This window comes from Talpa occidentalis, unplaced genomic scaffold, assembly GCF_014898055.3.
Source record: "Talpa occidentalis isolate TD23 unplaced genomic scaffold, MPIMG_talOcc4v2.1 talOcc4.14, whole genome shotgun sequence".
In the NCBI taxonomy this organism is placed as follows: Eukaryota; Metazoa; Chordata; class Mammalia; order Eulipotyphla; family Talpidae; genus Talpa; species Talpa occidentalis.
In genome coordinates, this window is record NW_023601433.1 from 35,920,765 (window position 1) to 35,934,268 (window position 13,504).

The 13,504-nt window shown below is 37.2% G+C and overlaps 1 protein-coding gene across 11 annotated transcripts in view; it reads right to left on the minus strand.

The window, feature by feature from the left end:
* The window catches only part of AKT3 (AKT serine/threonine kinase 3), a 330,364-nt gene that overhangs the window by 142,015 nt on the left and 174,845 nt on the right, over nucleotides 1-13,504 (minus strand). For all 11 annotated transcript variants that reach the window (XR_008551764.1, XM_054694944.1, XM_054694942.1 and 8 more), the window contains one exon: nucleotides 7,708-7,839. Coding sequence is in view for 10 of the 11 variants with exons in the window: in XM_054694944.1 (XP_054550919.1) it covers nucleotides 7,708-7,839 (132 nt within the window). In the remaining variant the exon portion in view is untranslated. The remainder of the gene's footprint in view (nucleotides 1-7,707; nucleotides 7,840-13,504) is intronic.

The window sequence follows — 13,504 nt, forward strand, 5'->3', positions numbered from 1 at the left end:
CAAAGTAAAGATAAGGGAAATCACCTCATAAGTTGTCAGTGGGAATGCAAATTGGTACATCCACTATCGAAACCAGTATAGGGAATTCTCAAAAAATCAAGAATATAATCACCATTTGATCCAGCTATCCTACCTATGAGTATTTATCTGAAAAATATGAATATACTAATTTGAAAAAATATACATGCCCCTATGCTCACTGCAGTGTTATTCATAATATCCAAGATACAGAAACAACCTAACTGCCCGTTGATACATGAATGGATAAAGAAGATGTGATTAAACACACACACACACACACACACACAAGAAAACTATTAGGCTATAAAAAAGATGAAATCTTGCCATTTGCAACAACATGGATGGACCTGGAGAGTATTATGCTAAGGAAATAATTTAAACAAAAAAGACAAATACCTGTATGATTCCATATGGAAGATAAAAAGCAAAACAAATGAACAAACTGAACAAAACAGAAACAAACAAATTCTGGCAATGGAATGGTGGTATCCGGGAGGAAGGGGATAGGAGTGCATTTCTGCTCCCCACTCTCTCTGGTGAATCCTCTCACCCCCCACACCTCTGGCTTATACCCCAGTTCTTGTATGCATGAATAAATAAATCTTTAAAAATACCCATAGAATTAGACAGTAATGCAAGCAAGAATGGACATAAATACTATGAAACATATAGGAAATAAATAGCAAAGTGACAAAAGTTTCCTCTTTATTAATATTTGCTTTAATTCTGAGTTAAACTCTATGAACAAATGGTAAAAACTTGGCAGAAAGGGCTAAAAAAAGATACAACTATTGATAAATGAGATCTACAAGAGACTCAACTTAGATCCAAATGACACAAATATGTTGAAATGAAAGGATGGAAAAATTAGCCTGTGCAAATAATACCTGAGAGCAAAAGACATAAAAGGATATTATATGTTTACTATATTATACTAATAAAAGGTTCATATACAAGAAGAAATAACAATTATAACCACTTATATAGCTAATAAAAGACCACCAAAATATATGGAGCAAGAAATGGACAGAACTGACAAAAGAAACAGACAGATTTACAGTAACAGTAGAAGACTTCGATATCATGCTTTAAATGGGATGGGAGAAAAAAAAAACAGAAAATAAGTAAGGGAACAGAGGATTTAACAAAATAAACCAATTAGTTTGCAAGGACACACAGAACACACTACATTCTTCTGAAGTGTACATGGAACATTCTTCAGGATACAGCATATATTAAGCCACAAACTAAGTCTTACTACTCTTACAAAGATAAATATAATACAAAGTAAATTCTCTAACCACATTGGAATTAAGTCAGAAATCAAATACTGGGACAGAGGGTGGAGCAACATGGCAGCGAGGAGACTCTGCGAGTAAGATCTCCCATTAAAAAAAGTTAATAGGGAGGAAAAGCGGCAGGTCCCAGTGAGAACTGGGACACGGAAGATAAACGGACGACTCCAGCAAACTACCCGAAGAAGAAAGTTGCCATAAAAGAGGACTAGAAGGGAGGAAAGCGCAGAACCCTGCTCCCCTCCCCCACCCACAGAGTCTGCCCTCTCCGACCAGCAGAAAGGAGGAAAAAAAACAAACTAAAACGACCAACAAGAACAAACTACGCATCAAGCGGGACTGGGAGTGGAAAGGAACTATTTCAGCCACCACACCCCGTGAACAGGAGCTGTGGAGAACCCTGCAGGATTCGCTGCAGCAGTGAGGAAATGGCTCCAGGCACCATTAGAGAACAAAGAGACTCTGGAGACCTGCACACAGCCCTGGGCTGGCTGGTAAGCTTGCGCAGAAAAGCGGCAGGCTTGAAAAGCAAACCTGGATGTGGCTGCCCAGGTCCCCGCTCCTGCGACCTAGGCTTGCGGGGAGACGGGCGGGGGCCCTCACTGAGGTGAAAGTCCCTCACTGAGTAATCAGGAAACAGGCACCCGGACACTGGAGCGGGGTGCAAAAGGCACCATTCCGGCAGCCACTGAACTGGGCTACAGCCCACGTCCTGGAACTGAGACCCAGGGCACGAAATTCGGGGTGTGGCTCCTCCACGTCGGTGGGACACAAGGCAGACACAGCACCCCAAAGCCGTTGAGGTTTTCCCTACCATTCCCACTCTGTTCCCTGTCCCACGGGGTGAAAAAGGCAGCTCCCCAAGAACAATAGGAGAGATCTCTGGCGCCACCTAGCAACCAGAAAAATAGTCACTAACACCTTTCTTCAGAAAAGTCTGCTTGAAAGCGGCTTGGCCAGCTGGGAAGTTAGCACACCCCAGGCCCCTTCAGACCAGCAGTCTGAGCCCAAAGGGGGAGGGGACACCCATGGCCAGGGCAGACCGGGCGCGCAAGGAGTGCGTCTCACATTGCCACTTTAGAACAGGGACATTTCTTCAGTAATGACTGCCTGCAGAAGGCTCCCTCAGGAGCCAGAGGTGAGCGGGGAAGCTCTGCCACGCTAGGGCCCTTCTGGCCTGCAGTCCAAACCCAGAGAAGGAGCAGGAACCCACCGCCGGGGCAGACCAAGTGCACAGGGGAGTGTGTCCCCACATCGGCATTTTAGAACAGGGACCTTTCTTCAGTAAAGACTGCTTGAAACCAAACGATGGCTCCTGGAGGAGCCAGAGGGGAGCAGAGAAGCTAACCCAAGCTGCCGGCCAGTCCCAGCAACACAGTGTCCCAATGCATACGACAAATTAGAAAACAGACAGTTGGGAATAGAAGAACCACACGGAACCTAACAACTACTCCGGAAAAAAGCACACCACAAAAAGAAAACCTTCCCCCAAAATGCAACGACAGTAACTTGGAAGAACTTCTGAACCTTCCAGAGAGAGAATTTAAAATTGCCGTGATTAAAAAAAATGACAGAACTCATAAAGGAAAACAATGATCAGAAGAAGGAAATTGAGTCCCTAAAGAGGGAAAACAATGGTCAGAAGAGTGAAATTGAGTCCCTAAAGAGGGAAGCAAAAGAAACGCAGGAGATCAAAGAATTAATGGAGGAACTAAAGAACTCTGGGAAACGCAATGAAAGCAGAATAGATGAAATGGAAGAACAAATAAGTACTCTTGAAGACACAGAAATAAAAATAACCAAAACAGAAAAGGAAAGAGAAGTACGAAGGAAAAAGAACGAAGAAAGACTTCGGGAACTATCTGACTCCATGAGGAAAGGAAATATAAGAGTTATAGGAATACCAGAAGGAGAGGAGAAAGATGTAGGAACAGAGAAAATATTCAAAGAGATAATTGAAGAGAACTTCCCAAATGTGAAGAATGAAGCCAACATTACACTAATACCAAAACTGAACAAGGACAACACAAAAAAGGAAAACTACAGGCCAATCTCCCTAATGAGCACTGATGCAAAAATCCTCAATAAAATTTTAGCTATCAGAATCCAACAATGTATCCATAAGATAATTCACCACGACCAAGTAGGATTCATGCCAGGGACACAAGGATGGTTTAACATCCGAAAATCAATCGACATTATCCAACACATCAACAAAAAGAAATATAAAAACCATATGATAATATCAATAGATGCTGAGAAAGCTTTCGACAAAGTGCAACACCCATTCATGATAAAAGCCCTTGAAATTCTTGGGATACAAGGAACGTACCTCAACATCATAAAGGCCATCTATGACAAGCCAACAGCCAGTAACATTCTCAATGGTGAAAAGCTGAAAGCAATTCCATTAAGATCTGGAACAAGACAAGGATGTCCACTCTCACCACTGCTTTTCAATATAATACTGGATGTCCTAGCCAGAGCAATAAGACAAGAGAAAGACATACAAGGAATCCAAATACGAAAAGAAGAAGTCAAACTATCACTATTTGCAGATGATAAGATAATATACATAGAGAACCCCAAAAACTCCACAGAAAAACTAATTCAATTCATCAATCAGTTCAGTAAAGTGGCAGGATACAAAATCAACACGCAAAAGTCAGTAGCCTTCCTATACACAAACAATAAATCTGAAGAAGAAGAAATAAAAAAACCCATCCCTTTTATTATCGAAACAAAAAAAAAAATCAAATATTTGGGAATAAATCTAACAAAAGAGGTAAAGGACCTATACAAAGAAAACTATAAAACACTGTTAAAAGAAATAGAAGAAGACACAAAGAAATGGAAAGACATCCCCTGCTCATGGATTGGAAGAATAAACATTATTAAAATGGCCATCCTACCAAAAGCAATATACAGATTCAATGCTTTTCCAATCAAAATCTCAATGTCATTCTTCAAAGAAATAGAACAATTATTGATGAAATTCATATGGAATCACAAAAAACCCCGAATAGCAAAGCTCTCCTGAAAAAAAAAAGAAGGGAATGGAGGCATCACACTCCCAGACTGCAAACTATACTACAAAGCCATAATCATCAAAACTGCATGGTATTGGAACAAGAACAGACAAACAGACCAATGGAATCGAATAGAAAATCCAGAAATAAACCCACAGATTTATGATCAACTAATCTTTGACAAAGGAGCAAAGACTATGCATTGGAGCAAAGAAAGTTTGTTCAATAAATGGTGCTGGGAAAACTGGGTCGCTACATGCAAAAGAATGAAGCTTGACCACTACCTCACACCATATACAAAAATCAACTCAAAATGGATTAAAGTACTAGACATAAGACCTGAAACCATAAAATACATAGAAGGAAATATAGGCGAAACACTACATGATATGCACATCAAAGACATCTTTACAGACACATCACCCAAAGCAGTGATAGTGAAGGCAAAGATAAACAACTGAGACTACATCAAATTAAAGAGCTTCTACACAGCAAAAGAGACAATAACAAAAACAAAGAGAAACCCCACCAACTGGGAGAACATTTATGCACCCAACACTAATGATAAAGGACTGATCACACAAATCTACAAAGAGCTGATGAGACTCAACCACAACAAAGAGAATAATCCAGTCAAAAAATGGGCAGAAGAGCTAAAAAGAAACTTCTCTGAAGAGGAAGTGGAAATGGCCAACAGGCATATGAAAAAATGTTCAACATCACTTGTAATCAGGGAAATGCAAATCACAACTACCATGAGATACCATCTTACACCAGTGAGAATGGCACATATTAAAAAATCTAGCAACAACAAATGTTGGCAAGGGTGTGGAGAAAAAGGAATTCTTCTGCACTGTTGGTGGGAGTGCAAACTGGTCCAACCACTATGGAGAGCTGTGTGGAGATTTCTGGACCTACTAAACATAGAGCTTCCATATGATCCAGCAATTCCACTCCTAGGTATTTACCCAAAGGACACAGAAACATCAATTCCAAAGAACACCTGCACCCCTATGTTTATAACAGCTCTATTTACAATAGCTAAGCTTTGGAAACAGCCCAAATGCCCCAAAATAGATGACTGGATCAAGAAGATGTGGTACATATATACCATGGAATATTACTCAGCATTCCAAAAAGATAAACACATGCAATTTGCAGCAACATGGATGGCACTGGAAGGAATCATGCTCAGCGAAATAAGCCAGAAAGAAAAAGAAAAATACCAGATGGTCTCACTCATAGCAGGAATCTAGAATACTTAAATAAGGGACCAGGAAAATGAAAAACTGTAAGAAAATGAAAATCAAAATCACCAAAAAACTATGAACCAGAGACAGTTTTTGGGGAGTGGGGGGTGGGAGCGGAGGGATTGGGGTCAGAATGGGGGGATTGCAAATGTATGGGGAATATAAAAATAAAATTTATTATTTAAAAAATAAGTTAGACACATAGTTAAAAAAAAAAAAACAAATACTGAAGGAAAACTGGAAAATTCACGAGTTTGTGAAAATTCAACACAGATTCTAAAATAACCAATGGATCAAAGAAGCCACAAGGGGAATTGAAATAGAAAATACTGAATAAAAACTAAGCACAGAAAATCAAATTTTATGGGACATCGTGAAAGCAGTGCTAAGGGAGAAATTACAATCTTATATGCTTACTTATATAAAAATGTAGGAAGACCTCAAATCTACAAACTAACCTTGCAACTTAAGGAACAAGAGAAAGAGAACAAACTAAACCTACAGCTAGCAGAAGGGAGGAAACAGAGATAGAGTGCAGAAAAACAGAGAAAACTAGTGAAACCAAAACCTAATTCTTTGAGAAGACTGAAAAAAATGGCAAACCTTAATTAGACTAAAAATAAATGTATAAAGAACGATAGAAACAGAAAATCACCATTAGTAAAAGTTTAAGAAAAAAAATTTGTACAAACTCAAAAGTATTCCTCAAAGTATTTACTAGTTACAAAGGGGGGAATAGTAAACATACAGTGGGGAAACCTGGCAAACAATACCTTAATCAAGTGATCATTGTAAACAACAATAGTAATAAGATATATGGACATCATTTAATCCTGGATAAGGTACTCTGAGAAGGACATATCAGGATTCAAATCCTTGGGCTTGGCTTGTCTGACTCTAAATATCAAACTGTTAATCATTAAATTATGACACCTATTTTCATTTAAGAAGCTTATACATGGATTCGTATGGAAAAAAGAAAGGAACTATTATTAGCCTATCCCATTCATTTGTGAAATATACCCAGTTTTGTACAGTTACTCAAAAACGTATAATTAGTGAGATAAAACAGGACCCAAGTAAGGCTAATACATAAAAGAAAAAAATGGAATGGAACTATGTTTTCCTCGAAGCTATTATGATAAAAAAATAAGATCCTACCCTCCATCTCCCCCACAAAAAAATCTTAATATGTACCTATGGAAGAAATACTCCCCCCAAAATTTAATGTAAATGTCACTAGGTGGTTAAGACGCAAAGCTGGAATATGAACCTAAACCTCTATGACTCTAAGGACAACATTATTTTCAGTATCAGACAATGACTTGAAGGAGTAAGACTGAAACAAATGAAGAAAAACAGGGGGAGCACAGCTTCACAAAATGTGTGAAGCAACACAATCCACATGAGGAAATTATACTTGCACATGACTGAAAGTAAAAGTAGTTAATTAAGATATAAAGCCTCGACCAATTTGTAACATATCTCATATTTGTTGACTGAGGTAATTGGGATTCAACTCCAAACTAAAAAGTGACATTATTAAGATGTTAATTATTTCTATCAGTATAAACTGAATAAAGTTATGGATGTGAGAATTAAAATTTCTTGTCCTGAAATAATTTCAAAGGCTATAATTTCATTTATTATGTTTAAATCTCTAAGGTTGCCTTTCCATCCAACGTCAAAAGTTGTATAATCAAAAGGTAAAAAATCATCTATACTATCCCAATCACTTTAATTTAATAATAGGAAATAAGAAATTCAGAAAGTTGGGGGGAAACTTTAAAAACAATACTAGTGTAATAATTATATAGTATATAGTATATAGTTTTATATAGTAAAAACAGTCATGCAAACATACAAACATTGAAATAAATACCTCTATCTCTTCAAGGGAATAAAATAGTTCAGTATATAATATTCATATGATATTAGAAGCTTTTTGAATGTTGTAATATTATAAACATTAAAATACAGATTACTATAAAAGTACAATCAACATTTAGCATATTTAATAGAATTTCTATATTTTAATCAAATGCATGTATGAGTATATAAGTGTTTGTGCGCTGTAAACAAAAATTTTAGTAATCTCTAGTTATCAGTTACCTTTGCAATAATAACTTCTTTCTTCAGAATCTTCATAGCATAATATTTCCCACTTGCTTTTTCTCGAACCAAAATAACTTTTCCAAAAGTGCCTTTACCTAGCAGTTTCAAATAGTCAAAATCATTCATTGTCTGAAAAAAATTGAAAAATAATATTAAATATTTGATGCAATTTATTTGTAAACATATATGTATATGTTTGTAACATCGACATAAAAGCAAATTTTACCATTGTCTAAGCACCCGGACATTGACTGCCTCGTGCAATCATGAAAGCTGGAAATAATTTTAGCTATTTCAAACCCTGGAGAAAGTTACTCAAAACCTAGAATTTCTTGGAGCCTCCCTGGTGGTGCAGGCGGTTGAATACAGCGCTGTGAAGTGGTCTGCAGCCTCTGCAATCTCTTAGCCTCTGCCGGGTGAGATCCCGGCAGGCCTGGGAGATACCCACAGGGCGTGGCAGACCTCTCCCATCTCACCAACTGCTTCCCTCATCAGTGTATTTCAGTAGGTCCATCTGTTCTGCTATACATTATGTCTCTGATGAATCCTCTAGCCCACCTCTGGCCTACACCCCAGTTCTGTATGCATAAATAAGTAACAATAAATCTTGAGAACAAAACAAAACCTAGAATTTCTTAGCTGGTCAAATTAGCAGTCAAGTATATGGGCAAAGGAAAAATAAAATCATATTCACACACTTTCAAGGACTCATGTTTTTAAGAATTTAGTAGTGCCACTACCTCCAGACATTGTGATAACAAAAATGTCCCCCCAAAACACTCCTAAATTCATCTAAGGCAGCAATACTTTTGAAGGGAAATATTTGAGAATATATTCTAGCAAAATAAAGATGTACCCTCAAAGAGATAGATGTGTGTGTAAGCTGAAAACAATCTTGGAGAGGAGTGAAAAGAAATCTAAGAAAGACAGCTGTACAACTTCTCAGAAAGCAACTTATAAATACAGAACAGGAAACCAGGAAGCGCTAAGAATGTATTTAATTAATTTGCAAACTGCACTTTCATTTCTCATTCCCATTTCTGAGTCCCAAAATTTTTCCAAGCAGAACCTACTATTTGTTCTCTATTATCCTCTATGTTATGTTTCCTTCTCACCTGTATCTATTAACATTCTTCACAAACTTACAAAATTTTTATATTGCTTGTCCACTAATGTGCCTATCTCACCAGTTTTCCATTTTTGTGGACTTCTCCCTTTTGAAAAATCAGTTACGTTTCAATGGGCTTTTAGATGAAAGGAGAGACAACACGGTATGATCAATTCAACATTTTGAACTTAAATTCAGTTTATTTTTGATATGTGCCATTCTTACTGGTGTTATCTCAATGTGGTTTTGATTAGCATTTCCCTGTTTATAAGGGATGTGGAACATTTATTCATTTTGCATTTCCTCTTTGGAGAAATATCTTTTAAGTTCTTCTGCCCATTTCTTGACTCAATTGTTTGTTTTTGTTGAGTATTGTGAGTTCTTTGTATATCTTTTTCTACATTGCTGGTTGGAGTGCAAACTGGTCCAACCACTATGGAAGCTGTCTGAAGGTTCTTTACTTTAGTCTACTAAAAATGGAGCTACCATAAGACCCAGCAATTCCACTCCTAGGGATCTACCCAAAGGACACAAAAACACTGATCGAACGGAACACCTATACACCTATGTTTATTTTTTTTAATTTAATTTATTTTTTTAATATTTTATTTTACATAATTCTTACATCATTTTTCATCTTTGTACAAAGTATGCATTTTCATTTTGGGTATATTCCCCATACAATTGCACCCACCCCCTTATTTTGACTCTAGTTCTTCCTCTTCCCGCCCCTCCCCCCCCATAGTGTGTCTCTGGTTTATAATTGCTTGTTGATTTTAATTATTACTTTGTATTGATTAGTGTTTTTCCTGGTCTCTTATTTAGGTTTTCTAAATTCTTGCTATGAGTGAGACCATCTGGTATTTTTCTTTTTCTTTCTGACTTATTTCGCTGAGCATGATCCCTTCTAGCTCCATCCATGTTGCTGCAAACAGCATGTGTTTATCTTTTTGATTGCTGAGTGATATTCCATTGTGTATAGGTGCCACATCTTCTTGATCCAGTCATCTATTTTTGGGCATTTGGGTTGTTTCCATAGCTTAGCTATTGTAAATAGTGCTGCTATAAACATAGGCGTGCAGGTGCCCTTTGGAATTACTGTTTCTGTGTCATTTGGGTAAATACCTAGGAGTGGAATTGCTGGATCATATGGAAGCTCTATGTTTAGTAGGTCAAGAAATATCCGCACAGCTCTCCATATTGGTTGGACCAGTTTGCACTCCCACCAGCAGTGCAGGAGAGTTCCTTTTTCTCCACAACCTCGCCAACATTTGTTGCTGCTTTTAAAAAAGCAACATTTGTGGGCCTCCCCTGGTGGCGCAGCGGTTGAGCGCTGGGCTGTGAAGCTGCCCGCAGCCTCTGCAGCGCCGGTTCTATCCCTGGCCGCGAGAGAGGGTCCCACAGGCGTGCAGACCTCTCCTGCCGCCCGCTGCTCCCCTCAGCAATGTACTTTGGTCCTTCTGCCTCTTCTGCTCCCTGCTCTGGCTCTGGTGAATTCTCTCACCAGAGAGAATTCTGACTGTACCCAGTGCTTGTACAAATAAATAAATAAATCTTTAAAATAAATAAATAAATCAACAATTTTTTTTTTTTTTTAATATGTGCCATTCTCACTGGTGTAAGATGGTATCTCATGGTAGTTGTGATTTGCATTTCCCTGATTACAAGTGATGTTGAACATTTTTTCATATGCCTGTTGGCCACTTGCACTTCCTCTTCAGAGAAGTTTCTTTTTAGCTCTTCTGCCCATTTTTTGACTGGATTATTCTCTTTGTTGTGGTTGAGTCTCATCAGCTCTTTGTAGATTTTTGTGATCAGTCCTTTATCATTAGTGTTGTGTGCAAAAATGTTCTCCCAGTTGGAGGGGTTTCTCTTTGTTTTTGTTATTGTCTCTTTTGCTGTGTAGAAGTTCTTTAATTTGATGTAGTCCCAGCTGTTTATCTTTGCCTTCACTGTCACTGCTTTGGGTGATGTGTCTGCAAAGATGTCTTTGATGTGCATGTTATGTAGTGTTTCGCCTATATTTCCTTCTATGTATTTTATGGTTTCAGGTCTTATGTCTAATTCTTTAAATCCAGACACCTATGTTTATTGCAGCACTATTTAAAATAGACAAAACCTGGAAACAACCCAAATGCCCTAAAATAGATGACTGGATCCGGAAGATATGGTATATATATACACAATGGAATATTATTCAGCAATCAAAAAAAGATAAATTGATGTCATTCACAGCAACATGGATGGAGTTAGAAGGAAATATGCTCAGTGAAATAAGCCAGAAGGAAAAAGAAAAATATCAGATGGCTTCACTGATAGCAGGAATATAGGGGAACCAAATAAGACATCAGTGCAAAAAAATAGTAACAGTACAAAACACAACAAAGCAAAAACAGACAATTATATATCAGAGACATCCTGCAGGGGAGGAGGAGGGAGAGGGATCAGAGGGCAGGAGGGAGAAGCACAGGGGACTGAAGTGATGGTGCACGGGTGCATTGGTAAAGGAAACTATGGGGCCTACACCTGAGGGGGTGGGGGGGAAGCAAATATTGTTTAAAAATGAACAATCATGTAAAAAATAAAAAAGAAATTAAAAAATAAAAATACACTTAGCTCAAAAAAAAAAATAAATAAATTCAATTTAAAGGAGTCCATGAGTAAGAAATTAAAGATCTGCCTTTTACTCTACAGACAATGAAACGTTACTGAAGATTTTTCATGCTTTTTATATCAGAAATGTCATAAGCTAATGACCCCACCTTCTACCTTAAACAAGAAAAAGAGAAAATTAAAAAAAAAATAGAAGGAAATAAAAAAATTGAAGCATAAATCAATTCAATTTCAAAAAAAAGAAACACTACAAAATACAATTTAGCAATGCAATTGCTAAATCGCTAGCCAGATTACTCAGGAAAATAAAGAGGGCAAAAGTGCTCAATATTAGGAAAGAGAGAGGCAACATTAGTACAGATTCTACAGATATTAAAAGGATCGCAAGAGAATGCTATAAACAACTTTATAATAAAATCAACAACTTACATGAGATGAACAGATTTCTTGAATGTTTCAACTGTGAAAACTCACTCAAAAATAAATAGATAACTTGAATATCTCTGAATACCTACTATATTGTAGAAATTGAACAGTCTCCTTCCCTTGAGAAAGAACACCAGAGAAAGTGGGCTAAGAGATGAACTTCTTGAGAGCTCCTGCCCCTTTCATAGTTGCTCAATAGGACTTTATTTTGTAAAACAAATAAATTTGTGTTGTAAAATTATGTGGAATTTTTCTTTCCTGACCAGATATGCTAAAACCATGCATTATTTTTTTGAGAGTCTTATTGCAATCCTCTCCAATAATATGTTCATATTTTAATCTAATTTTTGAGCCTGTCTTTTTTTTTTACTCTAGTGGCAGACCTCTCCTGTGGTGCCTGCTGCTACTCTCAACAGTGTATTTTGGTCATCTGGCTGTTCTGCTCCCTGCTCTGTCTCTGGTGAATCCTCTTACCCTCCCGCACCTCTGGCCTGTACCCCAGCTCTTGTATAAAAATAAATAAATCTTTAAAAAAGAGAACTCATTTAAAATAAATAAATAAGTAAATAAAAATTAGGTAGAATTTTGATTTTCACTTGGCTATTATAGATCCTTGTAGGTTGTGCCACTTCACATTCCTGACAGGGCATAGAAAAAGAATGGCAATGGCAGCTTGGCAGAACTAGTTCAAGCACTTATTAAGTCTTCTAGTCAATTTCCTTTGAAATATCATTATTTATGGGGGGCAGTGGTTTACAATACTGTATATGATACAGAAAAATAGGTTTATAACTCTACAGTTATACATGCTACCACAAAAACATCCATTTACCTTTACCATAGACTATTGGGACTTCTCCACACTTTATTTCCACTCTTCCCCTGCCCTATCCCATTAGCCTAATTCTGCAGTGACATTTCTAGATTTTTGAAACAGCACCTTTCACTTTAAACAGAACAGTGCTTAAATGTGTTTGAAAGATCTTTGGTATTTTCTCTCTACCACCTGTATCTTTTCCTTTCCAAGAGAACTTTTTATTTATATAACTACTTATTTTCTTACATCATTGCTCATTTCTGTACAATACTGATTTCTCCCCTCAGGTGTAGTCCCCATAGTTACCCCACCACCACAGCACCCATGAACTATTGCCATAGTCTCTTATGCTCTTCCTAGAGAATATTGAAGCATGCAGAGCAAATACTGTGGAACTACTCTGCAGCTAAGGTATGTAACCACTTGCGTGTTCCATGCAGAAGAGTTTAGGAAAACTCTCAGCATCGCTAAGGTAATAGTAACTATTTACTTTATTCTCCTGCCCAGTTTTTTATATATATAAAATTACTTAACAGAAAAAAAAATTCCATATTTTCCCGTTTTACATCCTTCAAAATATTTCCTTCTCTCATTCAAAATTCTGGCAAATTTCCATATTAATTTCCACATTTCTATCATCCAACAAAAAGTATTTCTAGCTAGTATTTCTAAGCTTCTCACTTTCATCCTCTAACATCCTCAACAGTACCTTATTATTAATCTTTTTTATTCACAAGAATTTTAAGAACTCCACAGAATTAAACAGGGTATAGCTTGTTGCGGAAAAGAGCAGTTTATAAAAGGGATTAATTGGAACCTGATTTTAAATT